General features: G+C 46.9%; 3 protein-coding genes across 3 annotated transcripts in view; all 3 read left to right on the top strand.

Annotated features, from left to right (window-relative positions):
- Window positions 1-7,025, top strand: part of LOC135393447 (uncharacterized) — a 68,712-nt gene extending 61,687 nt beyond the window's left edge. Inside the window, exons 2-3 of the mRNA XM_064623880.1 lie at window positions 4,689-5,154; window positions 6,893-7,025. Of these exons, the coding sequence (XP_064479950.1) occupies window positions 4,689-4,828 (140 nt within the window). The 3' untranslated portion in view covers window positions 4,829-5,154; window positions 6,893-7,025. The remainder of the gene's footprint in view (window positions 1-4,688; window positions 5,155-6,892) is intronic.
- A 3,307-nt stretch (window positions 7,026-10,332) lies between these two features.
- LOC135392554 (TNF receptor-associated factor 3-like) lies at window positions 10,333-11,745 on the top strand. Its single transcript, XM_064623261.1, has one exon. It carries the CDS (start codon window positions 10,333-10,335, stop codon window positions 11,743-11,745), a length of 1,413 nt encoding a protein of 470 aa, XP_064479331.1.
- A 3,444-nt stretch (window positions 11,746-15,189) lies between these two features.
- On the top strand, window positions 15,190-16,680 carry LOC135393445 (uncharacterized). The gene has a single exon (XM_064623879.1). The coding sequence runs from the start codon at window positions 15,264-15,266 to the stop codon at window positions 16,569-16,571; it is 1,308 nt and encodes a 435-aa protein (XP_064479949.1). The 5' UTR covers window positions 15,190-15,263; the 3' UTR covers window positions 16,572-16,680.
- The last annotated feature ends 1,478 nt before the right edge of the window (window positions 16,681-18,158 follow it).

The following is an 18,158-nucleotide window of genomic DNA, read 5'->3' as shown; positions in this document are numbered from 1 at the left end:
CCTAGTCAGACGGCTTCGCGGGAGCGAGGTATTGGAACGCAGCCAATGCCTCCGGGCTCTGATGAAAAGGGTGAAAACCCGAAGAGCCTATCTCAATTCATCAATGTAAGGTTAGCGTTCGTTAGAATGAAAATTCGATAGTGTTCGATTAGATTAAGCCACGAAGATGATTTTATGATGGTTCAAATGATAGATTATTCTCTTCTGTTGTTTACGTGTTCGAGAGCGTGCCGCTTAGAGTGTTCCTCTCTTCTTCAGCATTAAGCCTGTGCTAGTCACAGTTGGAAGGTATTAAATTTGTAATGTTTCTCGTGTTGATAGATTGTTTCGCTATTATTTTCCTGTATGGATCTGCTGTTTGTGTGTTGAATGATGTGCGGGTTTGACCCGTTATTAGTGGTAGCTGTTTATTGTGTTTTTCTTTATTTCCTTACGCCTGCGCTGTTCACTTAATAAGAAATTGACTATTAAGAAGATGTGTAATGTTGGAACAAAACATATGTAACTTAGATTCCATGTTGTGCTCGAAATTTCTTAAAACACTTAAGAAACATGATAATGAGGAAATTATTAGTGTTGCAATAATAGTGATTGCGACTCAGACTCGTTGAAATAAAACTTGTAATTTGATCGTAATTGTATTGATTAAGATTGTCTTCTTTAACTAAATGCAGTGTCGTTGTTCTATGTGTCCCATTGTCTTCCCGGGTCTCTCTTCTGCACGATTAATATACTTACATCATCGGCACTTGTAATTCGGCACATCGCCACTTACTACTGCAATGATGGTGCTCGCGTATAGGAATATTCGACTTTTTATAATACAACTTGTAATTTTGATCCTAATCATGTTGATTAGGAATATCTTCTTTGATTAAATCAGGGTGTCGAACCGAACCCGAACCCGAACCGAAAACTGTACCCGAACCGTTATTTTTGCCGGAACCGAACCCGAACCGAAATTTTCGGAACACTGCTGAACCTGAACCGGAGCAGAACCATAAAAAATAGTAGCGGTAACCGGTTTGCAACAAAACGGTTCGGACATAGAAGTCCGCACAAGAGTTCCTCTTTATCCCCGAACGAAGACACATCGGTATCATCATCACGCGCCTATATCATGGATTTCAGAAATTTTCACCTACCAATCAGACGACGACGTATAGTAAGTATACTTTCAGCATCTTTTTAACATGTTGAAGCGCAGTTGTCCTTGTGAGCGCCGCGGCTGGCGCCCCACGCACGCGGTGATGCGGCGCCTACTCTTCAGAGACGAGGTGCCACGCGGACGAATGCAACACGAATGGAGTAGGCCAGTTATGTAGCTCTACACGACGAATATGTGATCAAATAAGCGCCCAAGATTTCTTTTTACACGTGAGCAGTAAAAATTAAACAAGTCAGAAACATGAGAAGTGGAGAAGGGGCGTACGCAGAACGGTGCCTGTTTGATTGGTCGTGGTTTGAAAAGTAAATGTGGTTCTGCTTATTGGTAGTGCAGTTGTGTCGTGATACATTGCCTGTGTGCCCTTTCACCATCACCATCACCATCACCACCACCGCCTTTATGAGGTGGATTAACTAGTACACTGCTGTGAGCTCGGACAGAGTAAGGCTGGCAGGCTTATTTTCGACATTCTTCAGTACGGTTTCAGATCGGTTCACGCTGCGAAGGCAGTGTGCCGGCAAGTACTGTCGTCTATCTTACGCTGTCCATCTTATTAGGCTTCGTTTAAGTTTATCTTGCTGGCACTGTGCGTGTGAAAAAGAGATTTTGAGAACAGAAAGTAGCGGGACAACACCGCTTCATCAGCGTGGACTCTATTTGCAATAAGTGTTCATCCATTTCTTATGTCTCTCGCTAAAGAGCTACCTCACCGCTAAAGACGTCAATGCAGACAACAGCAGTAAGCTATTAGCCACGCATTTCCTGATAAAAGCAGTTTTATGGAACATATAAAACGGAAGCGTTGAACCGGTTCGCGAACCGGTTCGGGGCTGCGAACCGGTTTGCGAACCGGTTCGGTTTTTGGCGTGGCCGAACCGGAACTGAACCGGAACGAAATCAAAACAACGCGAACCCGAATCCGAACCGAACCCGTATTTTTTGCGGTTCGACACCCTGGATTAAATGTCCCATTGCATTTTAGTTCCGATTCATTGAAAACTTGTGTGTCCATGATTACCAATAAAAATATATTGTTTGATTCTTTTTGTGTGATATCTCTTCAATGCTATTGCATCATACCTGTCATAAGTAAGTATATTCTTTATTATGTGTACTGTACTTTGTTTCTTCTGTTCTAAGTTTTTTTTTTTACTTGGTTTTTCTCCTTCACACAGTCACAACATAATTCCTGGCACTGTTGGCGTTAATAATGATTTTCGCTTGTACTTTTGTGTATGACTGTCCTTTGCATGTCTATATTTGCATGTAAACCGCCCATCGGAAACCTGATGTAGCGGGAAAAAATTGCGAGCGAAGTCGGCTCAGTCGGAAAAATCGCTAACGATGTCAGCCCAGGCTGAAAAATGTGCGACGATAAGCGCACTCGCAGCCCTCCGAGCACCGGTAAGGGCACAGGTATCTCTACGCCCACGCGCCACCCCGCACGCGCGGCAAAAAATTCGCGAGTAAAGTCGGCCCAGGGTCAGGTGGCTATGTTGCTAACTCTCATCCGGTCTCCCTTGGCACCCTAAACCGTAGACAACCCAAGAGACGACTGTCTAGGGCCGCGAGCGAGAGCTGAAGTTTAGATCGGGCATCGGAGTATCGCGTGGAACAACACCAGTATATGCTCTGGACCCTCGGGGACACCACAGTCAGCGCAGTTAGGCAAGTCCTCCTTCCCTATCTTGTGAAGCAGCCGAGCAGTATAGGTAACGTTCCGCCGGGTCCGGTTGATAAGGCACTCCATGGAACGCGGAAGAGACAGATGGGCAGGGAAGCTTAACTCGCTACGTAGCTTATTGACCTAGGTCGCGACGTAGTTTATGACGCAACGTAGTTCATTGAACCTGACTTTATCGGTCAGATCGTACTACGCCCAGATGTGTCGTGACACAGCCGGTAGTGCCTTGTGGCCAGGCCATGCACTGTGGCACAGCCTCGACAGTGTATTGTTCACAGCGTACACTACAAATACATCCACTACATCCATAACAAAGCCATTTTTGCAACTCGGACCTTCCTTACAGCAATGACCATTGTGCTTATTGGTAGAAGCTTCTTACGCAATTAAAACGTTCAGGTCGCAATGCGGAACAGATAAAAGAACTCGTAAATGCAGCAGGTGACATACGCTGACAAGAGCATGCTCTTGAGTCTTTTTGTCGCTTTTATACAGACACAGAAAATTTGCATCACGCCACCGGATGTACAGCGCCAAAAAAGGATGCACTGGTCTCGTTTAGAAAATGTAGCAGATAAATCTGCTCGTCCCTTTAAATGCAGCGCAGAGGAATCGCGGGGTCAAGTTGAGCTCTTTCGCGCGAAGTACCCTGGGTCACCCTGGCGTGGTCCATCTACGCGTATATTCAATAAATTGGTCTAGAATGTCCCAGGGGTGATCCGCAATTGTTACTGACACCAAGCAACGCAAGTTTGAAAAAGAAAGAAAAAAAAAAAGATAAAAGAGAGAAATACATCATAGGGTGAACCTTGTTCTAAGGCACTTTACGTTTCAAGTTGAAATGATACTGCGAAGACATAAAATGTATTTCAGAAGTTATCGAGGAATTTTGATGTCGCGCAAGCACTCAGTAGCATCCAGTCACTTTCTGAACCTACATGCTCTGAGATGCATCTGGTGTTCTTCTCGCACAAGTATGCCGACGTTAGAAACGTCATAAATAGTACTTTACTTTCTTCCAGGTGCTTCCAGTTGTGGAATACCGGTTGCTGCACCTTCCTTCGCGTTGTCTCTGTACCCAGGAATAATGATACGCCTCCTGTTGTTTCTCAGCCTAGATGGTTGCATGATATGGGTGGAATGAACGTATTGTGTGTATTTAGATGTAGAATTCCTCAACAACACTTGAAGATGAAACCGAGGAACGTCCGTTAGCTACTCCGTAGCACAGGCTACTGGACTGCCGTCAACTTTACGTGTTTCCCACTTTCAAGTAGGAAGATGAAACCCCTTTTACGGGGCCTGATGTCTCAACTAAGTAAGACCACGCTTGTCCTTGTGCAACGCTTCACTTCTTATGAAATTGATTTTCCTTCTTTCTCTGAGGACCACGACGCAAAATGCATCATCTTGCATGCTTTCAATAGATATCCCGCTGCGGACTTGTTTGGACGTATCTATGGGAACCATGCTGCGTTTATATTCCGATGTAGTTTTAAGGACGGTGTCCACAGTGTTTTGAAAGAGCGTCGCATTGTTTATTTCGTTGTTGTATTCATAAACATGGAACAGTGCCGTGAAGGAAGTCCCCCTGGCAAAGTAAGGGTCCTTGTGGCGCAATTTACGTTGAGGTAGTTTGTCGTAAGTAATATACAATGTGATGCATGCTCATCACTATTTCCGCCATTTATCCGCATTTTTCCATATTTTTCATCTATATATTTCTTATCTTTCAAGTTTTTCGTCTACGTGGACGCCATATATATTTGTTGTAGAACTGACGTGTTTTCCTGCATCCAACTTTGCTGTCATTGTAACACACGGACATTTATGCAGGTGCGTCGAGACTGCCCCTCGTGACACGAATCACACCTGCGCATCGGGGCTGCATGCAGTTGACCTCCGTGGTACCGCCTGTGGGGGCTCCAGTCTGCCTTTCGTCACAGTTGCAGGAGGTCGCACTTAGCACACTATAGCTATGCTTTCGCCGAAAGTCTTCATTACAGCAATGACATTATGGTGTTTTCTAAAGATTGCTTGCACCGTCGAGACGACGGAGGATTTACCGGAGTGCGAAAGGGACATCGATTGCGCAGGGGACCTTTGCTGTTATGCGCCTGTCACGGAACCTGGCACGTGTCAACTTAGGCCTAAGGAAGGTGACCCATGCACAGTGGCACAAAATTTATATGGTGACGTTCTTTGCCAGTGTATCGAAGGTGAATGCACTTTCGAGAAAAATCATCTCGTCGGAGTGTGTAAGAAGTTGGAAGCAGACGTCCCGCAATAAGAGTGGTCGCAGGTATGACTTTTTTTCATCCATCGTGTTTGTCGTGCTTTACGAGCGAAAGAGCACGCACTTTACGTTTCCTTCTTCCTCTCTTTCTCAAGAAGGCCGACATTGTGGAGCGCGCTCCCATTCGCCGCCACAACCGATATCTCCAATAGCTGCAGGTCGTTTCAAGTGATCCACGCAAGGCCTCTCCGCAATGTCGGACCATCTCGCATGGCACGCTGGTTAGCGTGTGGGCCATATCGCAACGAGACTGAGAGGTACCCGAGTTCGAATCCCGGTGCCAGCTGTGCTGCCTGCGGTTTTGCTGGGTTTTCCTCGGACGCTTTTAGACATATGGCGGTGCAGTTCCTCTATAGAAGGCAGCCCAGGACGCACATTCCCCCAGGGCGTTAGTGGTGACGTTGCCCACCTATATGTGAAGCCGACAACGGCAAGCCCTTTCACCAACACCGCCATCGCATTGTCGGAATGTTGAGAAGAAAAAGAGAAGAGTAGATTGGCGTTTCTTTCTTCTTTTATTTTTATTTATTTTTTATTTTTATTTTTTTTATGCTGGCGCCGCGAAGCAACAGAGAGAGAGCGAGCAGGAAGGACTGGAGGACAGGAGATTAGGACGCGTCCTGGACGGACTTCAAGGGGAACGGTGCCGATATCCATCCAGAAAGACCGCCCGAAAGCCCAGGAAAAATCCTAGACTGCACAGCTGATGCGAGGATTCGAACTAGTTTCACTTCCCAGCCTCGGGATCGAAAGCGTTCGTCTTATATGCCCCGCAGGAGCTGGTGTTATGCTTTTATTTCTGATCGTATATCATGAGGAATGAAACCGACGAAACGCATATTTCATCCCGCGAGCCGACAGTGTTGCGCTTGAGTGGGTCTTTAACGTCCCACGCCGAGCACGTCGTGTCGAAGTAACTGGTATATCCTGTAACCCCTCCTACAATGGCGCTGGCGCTTCCTTGACTATCTTTTAATAGGTGAATCATAAGCGCGCAGTGTTCTATATGAGCAAGGCAAGCTAACATCTACTGTAGCTAAGTGCAGACTAAGTCAGTGCTGTTGTTGTCATCAGTAACTACTCGATAGAAGCTGCGAAGTCCTACCTATACACTCTTAGAAATGAACTTCACCACATAGCACGCTCCTAGCCAACCATCATCCCGAATGACAACGTTCTCGCCCCTGATTTGTTGAAAACGGGAGGAGGAGCCTATTTTGTGCCTTTATGCACGGCACAAAATAGGCTCCTCCTCCCGTTTTCAACAAATCTAGGGCGAGAACGTTGTCATTCGGGATGATGGTTGGCTAGGAGCGTGCTATGTGGTGAAGTTCATTTTTAAGAGTCTAGTTGCAACGCTTTGATTACTCTACTTCTCAGTCTATACGTATCATGTAATACGGTAATGTGTCTCCACCTCATAAATACCAAGTCACATATCCGTGTATTGCAGTATGGCAGTGTGACGCACATCTGAGCGTCAACGTTCGTGCAGTGATGATTGTGTGTGTAAACACTGAGTAGATCTCAACAAAAATTACAGTAGTGCATTGCATGCCGTCTTAATTGTGGGTACTACGCCTGTTATCTTTCCCTCATTGCGTAATTCGCGATAAAGGTCTCGCGAGTTCCTTCTGGGGTTGCAAATCTCCCGGGCTTTGTAGAACTGCTGCGTGTCGCGCTGCATCTGTACCATTCTCGCACAAGTATATCCATGTTTAAAAGTTAATTTGCTCTCTTCCAGTCCAAGAGCACGGGTCCTCTTCTGCCACCGCCTCTGCAGGTGCCTCATCTTCCTATGCGTTGACCATATATTCAAGAATAATTGTACACTTCCTGTTGCTTATTCTCCTGGATCGTTATGTCATATGGGATAAATAAACTGAATAACCTTTGAAGTCGAGTCGCGCAACGATACCACGACTACCGACAAGGTTACTAAACAAAATGATGCCGGTGGTTTTCTGCGGAGTGACAGCTATTGGAGCTAGACGTACAACTCCAGATAACTTATCTCCGATGATCGAGCCTATTGCACCACGTTGTGTCGCTGTAGCGCCCGCTGATTTTTTTTACAGCGCAGCTCTTATATGCCCGTTCCCAGGTAAGGGGATATATGCTTATTAAGAAAAAAAGAAAGGAAAACGGCGTCGGCATTGTAACCGGCGACCCGCATACGACGTTTTCTCGACGGAAAAGCGTCGACGGCTCGACGGTTTTCCGCTGGGCTCCGAGAACAATAGGCGCGGGCCTGTTTCGCCGACGTCTGTGGTAAGCAGATCTCGACGGCTCGACGGTTGGCGCCGGAAGTGGCGCGTCCTTCCTGACCAATTGGGCGTCTTGCCGGAAGCTGCCGCCGGCCCTGCGTGACAGTTAGCTGCTAGCTGTCATGGCGTACGGCTGTGCACACCGGGCGTTTCATTTACCATTTAATGTGTACAAAACGAAACAGATTTGGGAGATAGCGTATGAACTCCAATGGAGGAAGTAGGAACATTCCTTCAGTGCAAGGAAAAAAAGGCAAGTCGTCCCAGTTGCAAGACAAATTCTTGCGATGGTTGTTTCCGCAGAAGACAACTGACGTGAGTGTCACTCGGAGAATACGTGTTTAATTACTCAACAAGCAACTGAAGCCCCCAATCCGTTTTTGGGTTCCTTGTGCCTGGGGTGCAGGAGGGGCCATCCATTTGGCCAGCACATCTGGACGGGAGCCTCAGGCGTTACACGCTCCCTGTACCCCGAAAGAGCTAGAGTCACTGACTCTAGAAAGAACCACATATTCACTATACCGCTGTTCTCGGATGCTTGTTGAGCTGTGACAAAGGTAAAAGCTTTTGTAATCAGCCCCTGTACATTCTTTTTACAATCTCCTCTCCTAAAACTGACCCCACGATGTTAAATAAAGTAGTCAATGCTAGTTCTACGTTTCTATCGTCTGGTTCTTGTCGTGTTTTCTTCGTCCTCAAGGAAGATAGCGTAAAAATTATATGTATGCAGTATGTTGTTTTGCATTTTCCACCTTAAACCTCAGCTCTCCCTCCCATACATTTTTCTACTCAACTTTGGTGACTAAAAACGAAGCAAGGGGCTCCGAAGGCCAAGCCGCCGAGCATCGCCGACGCCGCCCAAGGAAACGTCGAGAAATCGCCGTTTGCGGGTGGACTCAGCGGTTGTCCGTCGAGCTGACGTCACAACTGCAGAGCTGGACGCTTTTCCGTCGAGTAAAACGTCGTATATGTGGGTGCGAGCGGGACCCGCATACGATGTTTTACTCGTTGAAAAGCGTCCAGCTCTGCAGTTGTGACGTCAGCTCGACGGACAACCGACCGGCAGAGCGAAAGGGAAGCGAAGGGAAGGATGAAAGTAGGGCACAGCGTGAGGAGGAAAGCAGCAGGGAAGCGTATGTCGAAAGTGAACAGGGGAGGAAAACGAAGAAGGAGGCGTACGCTTGAGAAGCCGGAACGTATCTGGTTGCAGTTCGGCGAGCTTGGCTTCAAACTTGCGGCTGGAACCGTGGCAGCCGCGAAATCGCGGCAGTGACTTTACCTGGGATAGGAATGCTACCTAAGAAAGTACGACGTGTGGAAAATAAAACCAGTGGTGTATGACTCAACCTCGACAGCTGCGCTCAAATTTCGCGTTACAGACTATCCTAACCGTCCAGTGATTTCTTTTTTTTTTTTTTTTTTTTTTTTAATGTAGTGTGTCTCTTGGAGCGAGCGGCCTCCTTTTCCTTTCTTTCTCTCTCTCAATAAGGTCTAAAACGTTCCAAGGCACTGAGTGGCCCCTTTGTAGATCCCCGATTTTACCACCGCCAGTTTGCAATGAAACCATGATTAAGCTTCCCTAAACCTGGATTTACCCCTATCTCCATTTCACCAACGCCGGTTTAATCTCCCGTAAAGTTTGACGGCCGTTCTTAATCGCCCGTCAACATGGCGACATTCTTACAGTAGAACAGGCGAAATCTGTACCGGAAACATTGCTTCAACTCTGCAAAAACAAAGTATTCCTTCGTGTAGTTTCATGCTCCATATGCTGTGAACGACGTCTGTATATGCGTTACAGAAGGGGGCATGACGCACTCTTGTGCCTCGACTGAATACTTGTGTGTGCTAGTTCTTTCGCTTACAATAATAAATGGCACTTCGTTCCGATTAAACTGCACCCTTTCTGACAGTACTCCAAAAGATGTGTGCATCCCTAAACGCTGTGGCATGTCTTCACAAAGAGCACCGAATACGAGTAGAAAAGGAACCAAAGCACGGCCGAAGTGAAATTACACTTACCTGTTCGTGTCTTACGGCTTCTCCTAAGCTCTAAGGTTGGCTTTGAAACTGCCAAACACAGAAAGCGGAATATGTCAAGATCCCGAAATAGAGCATAGCTATTGCTGTTGTGTAACTTTTTCTGTTCACCAACTGAAGGCAACATACGTGAACGCAGGCGAATGCCGTCGTCAGCAACGAACAAGCCCGTGCGTTAGCACAGAGAAGGCTTGATTTGTTAGAGAAGTCATTTGCGCAAAGAAAAAAAAAAGCACACGCGTGCAAATAAACAAATATCATTGTTGTCACAACAAGGAATTTTTAATGTTTGATCATTCTCCTCCGCGGTCTCGTATAATGTCATAAAAACCGCTGCACCTTTACTGCTTCTTACGAAAGACAAAGTGATCGAATACTTCGATCAGAACTTTGAGGACCTACATTTCAGTATCCAAGTTCAGCTCGGAAGGCATCGCTTCAGACCCCTTCACGTGCTTAAAAGAAGCGATTTCATGGCAGGTTTCGTCTATCAAAAGACTAAGTATATCACCTGCTTGTCGTAATTGAGAAGCATCTGGAGTATAAGTCGGACAGAAATTCATGTGCACCCCAAAGCTACCAACACGTTATAGTATATGCTAAAATATCTCAAACAAACTGCTACACATTGTCGTAGGCCGAAAAAAAAAAGAACACCGAAACCAAAACCATAACCACAGGGCTCTATTGTAAGGAGGCCGCGACGAAGGATCACGTGGGCAGGAGGACTGCAAACGCTGCGCGGCGGCACGGCGCCTTCCGGATTCCGTCTTCGACAAACGGGCGCCAAAGACGTCAGAAAGCGTTCTCCTGGAAGGATTTCTAGCTCATGTCATTTGACGCCATTTGCAACGGTCGATCGTCTACCGTTTGAGTAATGACGACATCGGAACGACGACTTGTCGGCTTTTCTGAAGCCCTGGACTGGCGTTCTATGAACTTTATGGATCTCATCTCGCTCAGGGGTTGCTCCTTGTGCAGCGTCGTTCCCCAAGTGACGTATGTTCTGGAATGTTCGCACGCGCTCTGCGAACTGTGCTACCACAATGTTCGTCAGGGTGAAAGACGATGTCCTTTAGACGATGAAGACTTTGAAGAGATTAATACAAGTAAGTTGATCCTGAAACCGGGACAAATTTGGAAGCAAAAGGCGCGGTGTTGCAACTTCAAGGATGGATGTGATTTTGTGGGAACTGTTGAAGAAGTAAAGCAGCACTTTTTCAACCATTGTACCTTTCATGCTGTCACCTGCAGCCGATGCCAAGTAAAGGTGCTTCGAAAAGAGATCGTTGATCATTACGTGCAAGAATGTAGGTCACGGGATGCTGTGTGCTCATCGACAAATGTCATGGAGATGGGAAGAAAGATAGACGTCTCATTGGGAATCGTGGCAGACCGACTGGCTGCAGTGGAGAATCAGCTGCACAGCCATGCAATAACAATAGGAACTACCAAGCACACTGTAGTATCGAATGGTGTTATACTGAAAGAGTTTGTGGAACGACAAGAGCGCATAGCAAACCATGACAGCCTCGGAACTGTGAAAGATACGCTACATGGCATGATGGAGCACATCGAAGAACTGACCGTGTTTTTGCGCACCATAAAAGATGCTTCGTCGTATTTTATTTCAGAGAACGCGGCAGCGCCAGTAGAGCAAAGTACCACTATATCGGACAACGAGTATGAAGTTGGAGCTATTCAAAACTCACCCAGCGGGACCACGCCTGGCACTAACGACCATACGACCAAATTGAAGGAGATTATCAAAGTTGCCCTCGGTGCTTATAAGCAAGTGACCAGTTTCCATGAAATGTTGAGCGAGATGTATCAATTTTGCTGTTTGAAGGGCAGTGTCGCCTATTTCCACTTTGATTATTTTGCCGCTCGTAGGAAAGAATCGTTAAACAAGCAAGTGCAAGAATGGTCTGGAGTGTTCGTCTTGCATGGCTACTCTTGTAGACTGCACGTGCAAATGGGTACATGTAATGGAGACCTGTACTTGGGTGTTTTCCTATGCATTTGTCAGAGCTCGAATGACAGCCTTTTGAGATGGCCGTTCACATACCCTTGTACCCTGATGTTAGTTCACCCAACCGATGAGACAAAGAACGTTGAGCATCATATTGACGTCTTAAAACACATGGATGAGCACAGCGACGTTTTCAGCAAACCAGTTGGAGATCGCAACCCAATGTTTGGCACACCTGTGCTCTGCAAATTACAAGATGTAGTGAAGGGAGGTTTCGTACATAACGACTCTATCACTGTCAGTGTAAGGATTCCCTAATCTCCTTCATTGATATGGTAATCTATAGACGGTATTGAGCCAAAACTTATTTACTTACTTTCGTATTTGACGCGATGAGGAAGCCACCTGATCTTCGACTGGGCATTACATCCATGCCACTTATTTCTTTCTAGCTCGCTCATACTTTTTCCGGTTTCTTTGTCTTTACGTAATTAATACCACAACCATACTACGTCGCCGTTACTATCGCCGTAAACAAGTTGTCACTAAAGAGTACTATATCGCATATGTATATTTTGAACGACACCACGGGTGGCAGTCGAGTTTCATATTCATGTGTTTCAATTTTCAGTTTGAGCCGTGCCTTTTAGTGAACCTTGGAAAGAACACTTATTTGTTGAATTATCCTAGAAGCTGGTACCGTCATCCCCAGTCTCCGTCCGTTCAATACCTTGTTTTTAGGGTTTCACAATTTTTTATTTTTTTTGTATGAATGAGTGCAGCCAGGAGATACAGACAACAAACACTTGCCCAACTTTGTAGGAATGTCCACGTACCATTTGTAAGAACCTTTTCATAAATATTTGTTTGTAAGAAATAAAACGAGGAGAAATGGAACTCGTCCCCCGATGTGTTCTACTAGTCCGAACATAATTCAATCCAAAATGGTCCCTAACTTATGTAAGACACCGGAAATGGACCGGGACGAGGAGGAAGAGGAAGGTGAGGGGGAAGAAGAAGCGAGGATGTTCGAGTGAGAGGTTGGGAACAATCTGATGGCTTGGGGGGAATTCGGAGTGTTTATTTTGCTTATTGATGAAAGTGGAACGTTACAATATATATATCACGCTCATAGCCTAACACCCCTTTCCTCCACTTTTTTAAAAATAAAAATATCCCCCAAGACCGACCATGGGCGCGTTAGGCAGGCTCCCGTATTCCGGGTTTCCAGGGAAACGTACACTTGGTGTCTCCATTTAATGGTGTTTGTGAGACTATCCGGAAGCAACTGATGGCGTATATACAGGCAGGCTGGTGGAGAAGAACTTCATTATGTAAAAGCCTGAGCCTGGGCACACAGAGGGACGACACGTGTCGTGTGTGTTCGTGTCGTCCCTCTGTGTGCCCCGACTGAGGATTTCACATAATGGAGCTATCCACAGCCGCTGAGCGCGCGCCACCCATCGAGCTTTATTATGGAGCCTATTCTGTCGTCTGCTTTTCAGTAAACATAGCAGTAAACCATAGCAACTAAAGCATAGCATAACATCTAAAGGTCCCTGGTTCGATCCCGGGTTTCGGCACCAAAATGTATTACGTAAATGAGTCAGACGCACCGAAGCTCCAGGTGACCAACCCCAACAAGCTTTAATCAACAAGTCCCAGAATCCGAACTCGAGCCAGGAGCCACGCGCCCATCGTAATCCCATGCACCTGGTCGGCCATCGTCCGTCTCTAAGTTATGCAACAGTCTTCTATCTCCGTATCACTATTTACCGCCGGCATCCGATGATTCCGGAACCACAAACAGAATGGGCGGTTACAACGTGTTGCAACAGTTGGGCCATTTCGAAAAGCAGTATACCGGAATATGCGTCACGCTCCGGAACTGGCCCCGCTCTTCCCCGAAGGGGTGCACAGGGTGCTCCCAGGAACGTGCACCGAAAGTCACTTTCGAGGTGTTAGGTGATCCCGTGAAAGAGGGAACGTTCACGGAGCACGAATCTAACGCGCCCCATTTTTCTCGCGATTCCCCGCTACCTCGCAACCTAAAGGATACAAAGGGCGCTGAAGGGAAGGATAGGCACATGTCAGAACTATCATTACACAAAGGGCCACCCGGCTGCCGGAATACGGCGTTATCGTTATCACAGTACACATGTCCCAAGATCCGAGTGCTTATCGCGATGCGCCATAGGGAAATATCAGAAGTGATAACTACGTGTGTCATTCGTTTGCTCCTGTTGGTGACGCTGGAAGTGCACCTTGCATGCCGAGCAAAGACAATGCACGCTCATTCGTTAGCAGTAGCTGAGTAATCAAGTGACGAGTAGCACTGAAATCAGCGGCAAGAGGCGATTAGATATGTTCGAACACGTTTAATATTCCGAGTCTTACGTGTACTTCCGAAGAAGCGCGCTCCCGCGGCATTGTGGTTATTAATGTTTTTCACGCCGACACTGGGCTGTGACACGGACTTGAATGTGAATGTCGGGACCGGCTATGCGCTGCCTGAGGTTTTGCCTGAATTGTCCGGCAGACTTTCTTGGCGAATGTCGAGGCACAGTCCCCTATGAAGTCGACCTAGGACGCATACTTAACCGTAGCTGTTTCCCACTACTTCGTGCTGCTCCCTCTCTATGCACGTCCGTACGACGACGCTCATATGGGTTCACAGTTGTTTCGCTGCGGCAACATGAAATTAAAAAAAAAAGAATACTTCCGGAGAAACTCTTCATGTTGAGATATCTGCATTATCTTTTTCAGTTTTGAATAACGTCCGGTCAGTCGTTCAACGTCTCTCCTAATTGTGTTTCCAATGTGCGCTCATGCACTGCACGTCTGCCCCTTACAGTTTTGGCTTGCCATTTATCTATTCGCCGCCGCTATGATGCCCGTGCCCAAGCGTTCAGATCTGAGGCTGCCTCCTACAGGAGCCGCATGCAGTCCACGGACCCCTCGATTGCCTTCTTCGTTGAGTGTCGCTACAGTCGCCACGAGAATTCACTTCTGCACCGCCTCCGCCTCAACGTTGCCCGCACTCCATTGGTTCTATACCAAATAGTTCAATCAAGATCCCCGTTGTGTTCCAGCTGTGGCGAGGTGGCCGATATTCCTCACTATCTTCTGCACTGCCAGCGGCACATTCCCCAACGGCAAGCTCTCCGTCGCCCTCTAATGCAGCTGGAGTGCAGCACATTGTACATAGTCACCTTCCTTCGCCCCGTCCCCTGGGCTGCCCTGCCACACCCCATCACCGCAGCCCTGCCCGTCACCACAGCCCTGCTCCGCTTCCTGCAAGGTTCGGGCCTTGCGTCCCCTCTCTGACACGGCTTTTTCTCGACATGTCGTGCCTGTGCTACACCTGTCTGTTCTTCTTTCTTTTCTTTTCCCTTCCTTTATCTTTCTCTTTCCGTTTGTTTTATGTATTTTGAGTTTCTTTGTGTTTTGGAATAGCAAGCCAGCATCAGCCTGGCTGACATTTCCTCTGTTCTTTCTTTTCTTTCTATTAACCATATCCCCCCCCCCCTCGCCCCCAGTGTGCCGCATGATTCGGCGACGACGACGACGACACCAGAGTATTATTCATTTCTCAATCCGTCCGACACCAAAAGATAAAGTTTAAATGCATCTAATAATATGCTCCGAACAGAGAATACCTCTCAGTGAGGTTCCACCACTGGGTGAGAACTTCTCTCATTCTCATTCTCTCAACGAGATGTCGCCGGTATCGCGCGACGCGATAGCCTTATCTGACTGCGTGCTGGAAGGAGCTGCTATACAGGCTACGGGTACACAGTTGAAGTAGGTTCATGCTTGTCTCCTAAGTATCGGATATGTGTCCCGCGAAATGCTTGAGTGGATTTTCATCGGTCTTGGATTGGCGTCCCATCGAGTTCATGGGCCTTCCTTCTCTCCGATCCTGTTCCTTATGCAACGTGGTTCCCAAAGAGACCTTTCTTCTGGAATGTCATCACGCACTTTGTAGTCACTGCTACAAGGCCGTCCTTCAAGGCAGTGGGCGTTGTCCACTGGATGAAGAAAGCATACAAGAAAGCGAAGTGCAGACATTGCTGATCAGGCCAAGTCACCTCCAGAAATGGAAAATGCGCTGTTGCAACTCAAGCAACGGGTGCGACTTCGTTGGGAATGTGGAGGAAGCGACGAACCACTTCCTAAGTGACTGTGCCTTCCATGTTGTGTCCTGTAACAGATGTAGTGCCGCAGTGCTACGTCGTGATATCGTCAGTCATTATAGTGAACGACAATGCATGGCGGGAAGTTCGTCAGCCGACGGAAGTCAAGTAAGCACCGACGGAAGCGTCCTGGACATCGGCAGGAAGATCCACAACTCGTTGGAGACCATCACGGATAGAATTTGTGCGATTGAAACACAGCTCAACAATCACGCTGCTTGCATCGACGGTGGAAAACAGGGCGCATCTACAAAGGAGCATCCACTGGATCTACTTCTGGAGTCACTGGAGCGCATACATGGAGAGTTAAGGAACGTTGCCGCAAATATGATGTCGCGAGAAGAGGCTAGGGAAACAGTAGATGCGAGCTTAAAGTCCATCAAAGAGGAAATTCAGCGCCCCACAACTAATACGCAAGGTAACCAGGGAATTACCAATATAGCTACTGATCAAGTCGTTGAGAAACTGAGCAGTATTAGCCGGCACCTAGAGACACTGGAGCATGTTGGGAGGGTTAGAATAAATGAGGCGCTGTTTTGTATTCGGGGCATTCTTGGGCTTACGAAAATATCGATGGGGGTAAGGATTCTACGTTACTCAGACGTTTCCGTGATTTGTGGGTATTCAGTGCAATTAGGAATCTGTATCCCCAGATGCGGCTTCCCTTACATGCAGTTCTTCCTCCAGATCTGCCCGAGCGTACACGATCATCTCCTCGAGTGGCCATTTTGTATTCCTTACAGATTCGTGGTGTTGCACGCACTTAACGGTTCGAATATTGATTCTGGTTTCATGTCTTCGGATGTCTGGGCTAATCGGCCAAAAAGTGAGCCTGTCAGGTTATCACAGTGTTTTCCGCTGAATCTCAGCCACAGAGAAATGATAGACCGCGGGTATGTCCACGAAAATTGCGTTTTAGTTAGAGTTTCTTTGAAACCGCAGTCATAATGAACTCGCGTTCTGTCGTACTGTAGATTGAAATCCAATTGCAACTACAAATATGCAACTGATGATGTAACATAACTTTGGAAAATAATAAAGTCTGCTTGAAATGCAACACGTTATCTTTTTATCCGGTTGATACGTTAATAAGTGGATTTTAAAAGACCCGGAGAAATTGAATTTGGCACCCCACAAATTCTGCAACGTCAAAAACAAAAACAAAAAAGGAAAGTGCATGAGGGCATAGAACAGAAGCGCGTCTGACACACGCACGACTCGTGAATGAACTGTACCGCGGTTCTTCAATACTCCGGAGTATGAAAGGACCGTGACTCTACCTGTGAGCGTCATCCAGACAAATCAAGACAGGGTACCAGGAAGAAGGGGAGGCGGGATGTTGATGTGCGCCCTGGGCCACGAACAGGTAGAACCGCGTACCCATATCCGTCTGGAAATTGCAAAAGCTCCGAAAGCACAGCCGGTGGCGAAATTCAGTGGCGATTTAGCGGTTAATGCTTAAGGAACGCGTTCGCATTAAAGGATTACAGAAGCCTCCCATGTCACTAGTTTTCTTTTTCTTTTTCAATACCATGCAGTTAATCTATCGGGTGAAATGCACGATGTGAAGTGACTCATTCGGCAAATTGATATCTATCGTAGACTTTAATTTTAGATTGCGCCGCCAAGTGCGACCGCGCGCAACAGTGGCGAAGAATGAAACCATGCAGCCGCCGAAGGCGCTCTGACGTCATCGTAGTGCCCTCCGCTGATTTGTTTACGGAAACGTCGTCTGCTACCTCCAGCTGTTCCCAAATGGGGAACGATGTTGTCGCACGTCGCTAGGAAGAAATATTGCCTCCTGCTACTTCCTTATTGTATTAGGTACAGTAAAGGAACAGTGTCGGGTGGATTGTTTTATTATCCCAATTGACACCACAGCCACGATGACGGCATTGCATGCCAACGGCAGGAATATGCTGTTGACAGCAGAAAGCAAATATTGCAAGAAGATTATTTTACGCGTCTCCTTGAAGTAATTGGTTAATTTATTTCATATTTTTCTACACATGAAAGAGATTTACGGTAGTACTTCAAAGAAACATGCTTGAAATATCAGTCTGAGCGACTGGATCGCCGCATATCGCTATGATAATGAATGCGTCCGCGATTGTTTGTGGCAATCGGTCTTGGTCATTCACATCCAGATCCGAAACACCTGAGGCAACTGAGGGTGTATATTCTAGCTGCTAGGCTATATGCCCTCTATTTTGCAATCCATTGCAATCTGGTGTGATCGGTGTGACTGTGACGCCAGCGCCTTCCGCTGTTCGCGGCTGTGTCAACAGCGTCGGTGGGCGAAATCCACCGCAATTTCGACGATACATGATCCCGAAGAAAGAGCCCGCACGAACTCCGCTCCTGAGGTACCTGAGGTACCTTCAATGGCTGAGGTACCTGAGGTACCTTTGAGGTAGCTGAGGTACTTTTTGACGGGAACTTCTCGATCTATGATATTAAATTGCCCAAGACGTAACATGCAAAATGCCATAGTATTAAATGCCCTTTACGTTCACAAAAGAGGAGGTAATATCC

This window comes from Ornithodoros turicata, chromosome 4 (assembly GCF_037126465.1).
Source record: "Ornithodoros turicata isolate Travis chromosome 4, ASM3712646v1, whole genome shotgun sequence".
Lineage (NCBI taxonomy): Eukaryota > Metazoa > Arthropoda > Arachnida > Ixodida > Argasidae > Ornithodoros > Ornithodoros turicata.
Note: the sequence above shows the minus strand (reverse complement) of the source record. Positions and strands in the feature narration are given on the sequence as shown.